At 50.3% G+C, this 8,676-nt stretch overlaps 1 protein-coding gene across 1 annotated transcript in view; it reads right to left on the bottom strand.

The window, feature by feature from the left end:
* Positions 1–735: 735 nt before the first annotated feature.
* Positions 736–8,676, bottom strand: part of Pkd1l1 (polycystic kidney disease 1 like 1) — a gene marked incomplete at its 5' end in the record, with an annotated part of 85,217 nt that continues 77,276 nt past the window's right edge. The window contains 1 exon segment of the mRNA XM_013520637.1: positions 736–1,146. Coding sequence (XP_013376091.1) covers positions 1,062–1,146 — 85 coding nt within the window.

The raw sequence follows: 8,676 nt of genomic DNA, 5'->3' as shown, positions 1-8,676 counted from the left end.
AAACAAAACCTCTGAAGTGACACTCTGAGTTTCCGAGGGGAAAACTCGCACGTGTGAGGAAGGCGAGCTGTCTGGGACCCAGGGAAGGGGAGAGAGGGTGGAAGACGAATGAGTTGAGGGCAGAGCACCTTCAAGCATTGCTAGGGGACCCAAGGCCAGCCTGCGCTGCATAGTGAGACCCTGTTTCAGAGAGACAAGCAGACAGACAGACAGACAGACAGACAGAAAGGAAGAAAGAGAGGGGGAGGGAGGAGAGTTTTGCCACAAGAGCAAAGCAGAATTACACCCACTTTAAAAAGCAGTGGTGCTGTGTAACCCAGTTGTTCCTCGGTCAGGAGAGCAGGACGTTTGTGCTTGAACAGCGGTGCAGGGAGCAGTGTCCCGGCGGTCACTGGCTGACCGGTGCCCACGCCAGGTCGTGTCCAGGTATGGAGCAGGGGGAAACGTGGCTGAGCCCCCCACGGTGAGTTTTCCGCTCCCTGAGCTGTAGTGTCACCACGCGGTTCATGTCTCTGTGGCTCGGGCATCGCCCCTGCCCCTCCTCCCGCCACAGTTCCTGCAGGACCGCTCCGAGGAGATATTTGGTTACTGATGTGCACGTAGTTCTGAGACGCTAAGAAATCCAGCATTTTTGAGTGTGTGTGTGTGTGCGGGAGTGCTGGAGGCTGAACTCAGAGCCTTCACACTGAATTTATATCCTCAGTACCCCTTTATTTTACATTTTGAAACAAGGTCTTGCTAAGTTGCCCAGGCTGGGCTCACTGGGGTCAGTCTTGTGATCCTCCTGCCTCAGCTCCCCCGAGCGCTAGGATTACAAGGCGCACCACCACACACGGCTGGAGCTCAGCATTCTTGAGCTTCCAAGAATGACTAGACCTTTACAGGCTCTACTGTGGCCAGGGTTTTCCCTCAGCTGACCTGGGTGTTGGTCTGGAAAGTCACGAGGCCCCCGGCGAGGAGGCTGGAGTCTCATTCGCGGACCCGTGGGCAATTCAGGGTGGCCAGCTTCTCCCAGAGCTTGGGGGCCTTCGTCCTGCGGGACATGTCCCCGAGCAAGATCATCAAGGAAGGAATAAAGCAGTTTTCCTGGTGTCTGGAAACAGGTCTTGTTGTGACACACATTTCTGATTGGAGTCCTTCTCTTGCCTGTGAGAAAAGTCATCAACACTTTTCACCAGTCGTTAAGTGAATAGCACTTCAAGACATGCTAATTTTGAATACTACAGCAGTCTTAAATTGGTACTGCTATTATTCATTTGTGCAAAGCTGGAGATCAAACCCAGGGCCTCATGTATGGTTGGCAAGTGCTCTACCACTGAGCTACATCCCCAGACCCTAAATTAACTAATTAATTAATTAATTAATTAACTTAGTCATTTTGAGACAGGGTCTCACTATGCAGTTCAGGCTGGCCTTGAGCTCACTTTGTAGCCTGGGCTGGTCTTGAACTCTCAACAATCCTCCTGCCTCAGCCTCCCAAGTGCTGGGATTACAGGCGTGCACTACTACGCCTGGCCCTAAATTTATTTTTAACCTGATCTTTTTTACTTTGACTTCCATGCAGTTATAAGACACAATACAGGAAAATCCAATGTATCTGTTACCCAGTTTCCTTCAATGGTACCGGAAATCTACCCTCAATTTCTATAATTGTGTCACTTCAAGGATGTCACACAGTTAGAGCCCTACATAGGCAGGGTGTCCCTCATCTGAAGGACATGGAACCAGAAGTGTCTTGGGTTTCAGGTTTCCAGGATTCAGGAATATTTCCATGGATGTGAAGAAATATGCCAGGTGCAAGCACAGAACTCAAGTATGTTTCTTATGTGCTGTGTACACAGAGCAGGGACGACTGCACGCAATGTTCTAAATAATTTCACACATACAGCCTAGGTTCATGGCATGGAATTTTCTACTTTAGCATCAGAGTTCGGGTTTTCCGATGTGGGCCACTCAACCTGCGTAGGGATAAGGCCTTTTGAGGTTGGCTCTGTGGGCTCCACATCGCTGCCTGGTGATGACATGTGTGTCCGCGGTGCTTCCCTGCCCTGCTGAGCAGGTGTGAGGCATGATGGGACCACGGCATGCTTAGCCACTCCACCAGTGGGAGGTACGGGGAGGGTGACATTCACAGGGTCACCAGTGACACGTAGGCACAGGTGAACAAAGGTTTTGTTTCTCTTAAAGTCAGCATATGACAGGGACACTTGCATACTGTGTTTACTGCACCACAATTTACAGTTGCCAAGATATGGAATTGGCCTAGGAGCCCATCAACTGGTGAAGGGCTAAAGAAAATAATGCAGTGGAATATTATGTAGCCATGAAGAAGAATGAGATTTTTGTCATTTGCAGGAAAATGGATGGATCTGGTGGCTGCCGTGTTGACCAAAATTGGCCAGTAAGCAAGTCAAATATCTCATGTTCTCTCTACCATGTAGAATCTAAAAAAGAGGATAAGGAAGTAGAGGGGAGATTGTCATTAGATAAGAGAAAGGAAGAAGTGGGAGGAAGAGGGGTATAGGATGGGTCATGGGAGTGTGAATAGGATCTAAGTGCAAATGTTGGAATCCAATATTCTATAACATTAACAGGCACTAGAGTAAAAGGGAAACATTTTTTTTTTAAGTCTTCATTTCTTTAGTAAAAAAAAAAAAAGAGCAAGGGTAGGAGTGCTGGGTCCTACATTTTCATGTTTCGTTTCATAAGAAACTATCAGCAAGGTCTAAGTGACACTCTCAATGTGATCTGGCTCCCGTGTGTGTGTGTGTGTGTGTGTGTGTGTGTGTGTGTGTTTCCACCTGTTCATCCTCTTCAGTGAAATGTCCACCCATTGTTCTGGATCCCTTTTCTCACTGAATTTTTTCATCTTTTTACTTGACCTCTGAGTGTTCTTTATACATCATACATACTAGTCCTTTGAAGAGTGTGTAGTTTAAAAACATTTTCTTCCAGGATATAAGTTATCATTTCATTTTAACAGGGTTATTTTCAGAACAAAAGTTTTAAATTTCAATGAGATTTATTTATCTTTTCTAATGGATGGAGCCAATTGTCTCCTTTGTTTTTTCTCCCCCAGAGTTTTTAGTTTTATGATTTGTATGTGCATCCATGATCTGTTTTGAGTTACTCTGCATATAAGGCATGAGGTGCTGATAAGTTTTTTCTTCTCGCTTTTGCTTTTGATGGCTCACTGTAGCCACAACACTGTCCAAGAGGACACCTTTTACTCGCTGAATGGTGTCGAAGTTGTGTTACGCATGGTGGGGCACAGGTGTCTAAGTGCATCCGCCCCGGATCTGCACTGTGTTCTGTGATCTGTGTGTCTTCCCCTGTGCAGGCCACAGACTCTCTCGATCGCTGTAGCTCGGCGCCTACAACAGCCTTTTCCTGCCCTAGATATAGATTCGGTTCCCCCCGCTCCACTCTGATTCAGCATCCAAGAGTCACAAGTTGTACCATCCACAGCTTTTAGAAAAAGGAGCTCAACTCTGCGGTCAGCACACCCTTCTGAACTTTCACGATCAAGCTGCTGTCCTCCCTCCTGGCAACAAGACCAGAACGATGGTAAAACAAGGACAAAAACAAGGCCAAGTGTGGTGGTGCACGCTTGTAACCGCAGCACTTGGGAGGCTGAGGCAGGGGGATCACCATGAGCTGGAGGCCAGCCTGGGCTACATAGTGAGTTCAAGACCAGCCTGAGCTACATAATGAGACCCTATCTCAAAACGAACAAACAAATAAACCCTAAAACAAAACACAAATAGAAAACAAATTCCCCCAAGCCCCAGTAATTTTAGAAAGTAGAGATTGCAAGAAAGAAGCCCTGACGAGTCTGAATCTCTTGAAAGTTACTCAACTCAGACCAACGGCAAAGGAAGCCCTTCTGAGGTCTGCACTTCCTCAAGGCCCGGGGCGATAAATCTGTAAAGTTTAGCAGGTTCCAGTGCATAGAAATCTATGCTAGACGGAGGAGAAGGAGGTGGTCAGAGGAAAGGGCTCCCTCCTACGAGGGTTTGCAGAACTTCATTCTACATCCCCCTGAAGGCTAGGAAGCACGTAAAGTAAGTCACCACATGGGAGCAGGGAACGGAGACGTGGGGGGCTGTGGCCTGCACGGACGGTCAGGCTGTAACTTGGGACTTTCAAAAGAATCTAGTGGGGTGCTAGCTGTCATGGGGAGACCTGTGGGTCCACTGTGACTCTCTCCTTGTTCCTACTTATAACTGATTGACTGTTACACCCTTTCACTCTAAGCTGGGTAACAGATCTCTTAGGTCAGTGGGAACAGCTGTACCAGGGTGTGGAAACCACTCCGGGATGTGGGTTCGATCTTCTCCTGATGGGCTTCTGGTGGGGCCCTGAGATGTACGGTTCTAAGAGGTGGAGCTCCTAGGAGTCCCCAGAGATTCCGTCCTTAGGGAAGGAGCTACTTGAAGAACAGGCCCCAAGGATCCCAGCCTTGGAGGCCCCATTCATTCCTATTTAGAACTGTTATTTTAGCTGAGTGTGGTGCCGCATTCCCACAATTCCAGCACTTGAGAGGCCGAGGCAAGACGATTGCTATGAGTTTGAGCCCAGCCTGAACTCCATAGTGAAACCCTGTCCTAAAAAAAAAACCAAAGGAAAAAAGAAAGTTGTGTTACATGGGAAAAAAATTCCTCTTTGAGTATTGCCTGATCTTTTCCAAGGTCTGAAATCTCAGATGATCCGCTTGTTAGACAATTTTTATGGCATGTAACTAACACACACCCATCATTCTTAGCAAAGCATTTCTCTAAAGTAAGAGTGACACAGAGCAAAGAAAGAAAGTGTGAAATATTTTGAGTATTTTGTTTTGCTTTCAGGTTAGCGGACTTTCTCAAAACATTAGAATTAATGAAAAACTAGGTAACACTTGTTTGCAGATAGCTGCAGATGCATACATGGATTTGGAGTAGGTCGAATTTCGTCCTCTTCCAAAGAAGAGATTCCAAGCGCAAAGCCTTGGGGCCCGCCAATGTGACTTTATTTTGCAGACGGTGGAATTAAGATGAGGTCATTACAGTGGCTGTCGTCCAACACGACCATGCCCTGACAGAAGGGGGAAATGTGGACACCCAGGAGCGCATACGGGCAGACAGGGCGAGATGACTACAGTTACGCTGCCACCAGCCAAGCGCTCCAGGAAGCTGGGAGCGAGCCCGGGACGGTCCTTGTCTGTCTCTGCGTGGCGGCGTGGCCCTGGCCCTGCCAACATGGACCTTGGACTCCCGGCCCCGGGACAGGAGCGAGGCATTTCTGCTGCTGGTGCTGGCTTGTGCAGCCCTGGACCTCCTGCTCTTGGAGACGACGGCTGCAGTCTGCAATACCCCAAGTGCACACAGGAACGTCTTTGAGGAGAAGCCAGCTGATAAAGCCCTTTGTCCCTGAGAATTCAGCATTCTTGGGTCTCATGAGGAGATAATTCAGCTCCAGTGTATAAAGTCCGCTTTCATGGCAATACAGAAGTGCTGGTTTATGTCCACCGGATCACAGACACCATTCTAGTACACATCCGGATAAAGTGGGACTGGCAATAATATTTCAACTTTATGGGAGCTGAGCCTGCCAGGACCGACTGAATCAGTAATGTTTGTGAATTCATCTTGTGCAGACTCACAGTAATCTAGAGAAAGAAGATTCATCTTTTGAGGCCGTCTGCTTCAACCTTTCTGTTGGGGCTGTGAGTTATGCCTACTTCCAATACATTCTATATTTGTAAATCATATCAAAACAGTTCTTTCGAGTTGAATTAGCTTTTCTTAGGATGTCCATCCAGGGAAATATCTCAAGACATACTTAGAACTATAGAAAAACAACGAGAACCATTAAAAGTGGCCATTTCCCCAACCGTAACTACATCATTTTGTCATCTCTTTGCCTGAGTAAAATATAATAGCGCCTTTTAAGAAGCTTTTCATTGGGAAAGAATATCAAACTTACAAAACATTAAACAGAGCTCCCACAAATCCTCTAGCCAGCGATGCCTATTAATCTCTTGTCTCGTCTGGTTGATAATTTGCCCTCTTTCGAGCCATCCACATCATCCATTAATCAGTTTATTAAACATTGACCGAACTCGGGGCTCCGTGGAAGACGAAGGGGAGGAGACAGAGCTCCGCCAGCCAGTGGGGAGCCGGGCTGCCAGCCGGGGCGGAAATCACATCTGTCACGTCGGAGCCGGGACGCAGCGGCGTCCTGAGCAATCTGGGGAGAGACGATACATCCTGTGCCCTTCCCAGGCCAGCTCCTTGCAATCCCGCGACGGCATCCTTAAAGGCTCCTCTCCGGTCCCCATGAGAAACAGACGCAGAGCCAAGGGCATCCAGTGTCACCAGATTCTGGCCATCACCTGAGATTCCTGCTTCCCACGACCTTACGACGCTTAACGGCGTCTTGTTGGGCATAGTTCATGTGCAAGTCAGACGCTCATCGTGGGCTCCCCGGGCCCCAGAACCATGCCTCGCCCAGGGGTTCTTGGTGAGGAGAGAACCTTAACACTCAGTTTGCACAATCTGGACTCAAGGGTTCTAGAGTGTGTGCGGACGCTGACTCCTGGGCCGCTCCCAGCAGCCCCTGGGACGGTCCCCGGCGTCCCTTTGGAGAGAGAAGAACGTAAGGCTACAGAAGCTGAGTCCCTTGCCCATAGCCACCAGGCCCTGGCTCCAGCTGCACCGCCTCAGGGAGGGGACCCAGCAGCCTCCATTCACGCCTGTGGGCGCACACCTCACTCTTTCTGTCCGTGGGCAGCAGGCTGGCGTTGCTTGACACGCAGCTTGTGCCCCCTCCGGGAGTCCTGCTAGCTCAGCGGCTCACAGGCCTGCACCGTCAGGCAAAAAGCACTCAGAGTCACTGACGCCCCAGCGCTCTTCCGGAAACCACCAACCGTAACCACCAACACTGCAGCGTACGGGGTGCAGCTCCGACAGTCCCTGCGGCAGGCGCTGGGCGACTCACTGGGGAGCCAAGGCTCCGGCTCACCTTCCACCTGCTCCGCATCCGGGCGCAAGGCCGGGAAAAGAGGCAAGACATTCACCCCCAGGAGCGCTTCCGTGTCCCAAAGGGCAGGACGAGGTGCAAGGAGCCTCTTCCCACACCCACACCCATGTGTGCTGGGGACCCCGGGAGTGGGCACTCACTCTGCCGCTGAGCTGTGCCCCAGAGCTCAGGCGCTCTCTTTCTGGGGAATGTCCCTGCCTTGTCTGTACTCACCAGAGAAAGTCACGAGGAAAATTCGTGAGCAGAAACCCTCCACTCCTTCATTGCCCTCTTTTACTGTGCCCCTGGGGACTGAGCTACACCCTAACCGTCTTAAAATTTTTTTGAGACATGATCTTGTTATGTTTTAAGTTGCCAGGGCCAGGGATGTAGCTCAGCGGCATAAGCGCTTGCCTGGCAAGCCTGAGGTCATGAGTTTGACTCCTGGTACCAAAAAAAAATAATAATAATAAGTTGCCTGGGCTAGGTTCAAACTTTCCATCCTCCTGCTTCAGCCTCCTAGAGTGCTGGGGTTACAGGCCTGTGGCCCTGTGCACCTTGCATCTGTGGGTTGCACAGCAAACACAAGCTTGGCTGGCTTCTGCACGGCGGGGGGGGAGTCCCTGCTGGGAGATGTGGGTCACCTGCAGAGGCTGGGCGGGCACTTCCCCGCTGGACCGATGGAGGGCGCTGTCCGGCTCCCGGAGCCTCAGCGTCCTGCAGGAGCCATTCACAAGCGCAGTGGGCCACGTGACAGGTGCAGGTGGCCACAGATGGCCCCGGCCCCAGTCCCCATTTACAAAGATACAAATCTTAATTATTAATGGCTAGGATAAAAAGACACACTGCCCAAGTTAGGAAACTCCAATGGGCTGTTTCCCCGATTCCACTGCACAAAGGGGGTCTGTTCGGCAGTGTCCAGCTGGCCCAGCCTGTGCCAGCGCCAGGGCATCCCCAGCAGGTCAGCTGAGGCGTGCTGCGGAACGGAGCGCTCCGGCGCTCACCCCCAGGAGCCAGGCGAGAGGCCCAGGCCTGGCCGCAGAGGTTTCTGGGAAACTTCTTCTGAAAATGCCTCACAAAGCGATCGCCCCAAAAAGAGCTGTGTGTTCCAGGGGTGGAGGCACCGTGGCAACCGTGCCCACTCAGGACCTCAGGCACGAACAGCGAGCTGGCGGGTCAGATGCCGCAGAAGCCGTCACAGCCGTGGCTGGGAAATTGTTTTCTAAGCCTTAGGAAGAGAGTACAGAATCCAATCTGTCCTGAGGGCGTAAGGACATCTGAAGTCCTACTGGCTGCAAAAGTTACGGAATACGAGCTGGGGTCAGGATGCTCACAGGACGGAGCCGGGACACGACCCTTCAAGATGCTGTCCCGGGCCTGGGCTGTAGCCCAGGGACAGGCCGTGGGGCGTCGGAGGGCCTGGGCTCAATCCCCAGCACAAGAAAAAATAAAAAAACCCCAAACAAAAAAGCAGCTGCCCCCAACAACAATTAAAGAGAAAACAAAAATTAAAAACCCTACGGATTTTCCCTTTGACAATCTTTCTTTTCATTTCACCTCAGTATGTTTCCAATATTGTATCTGTAGCTACAATACTAGCTTTTAACTTGAGATGGATTCTTTTTTTTTTTTTTTTTTTTTTTTTTTTGAGACAGGGTCTCGCTGTGCAGTTCAGGC

Source organism: Chinchilla lanigera, unplaced genomic scaffold (genome assembly GCF_000276665.1).
Source record: "Chinchilla lanigera isolate Chin_1 unplaced genomic scaffold, ChiLan1.0 scaffold00055, whole genome shotgun sequence".
NCBI lineage: Eukaryota > Metazoa > Chordata > Mammalia > Rodentia > Chinchillidae > Chinchilla > Chinchilla lanigera.
The sequence above is the reverse complement of the archived record's forward strand: the minus strand, read 5'-3'. Positions and strand labels throughout refer to the sequence as shown.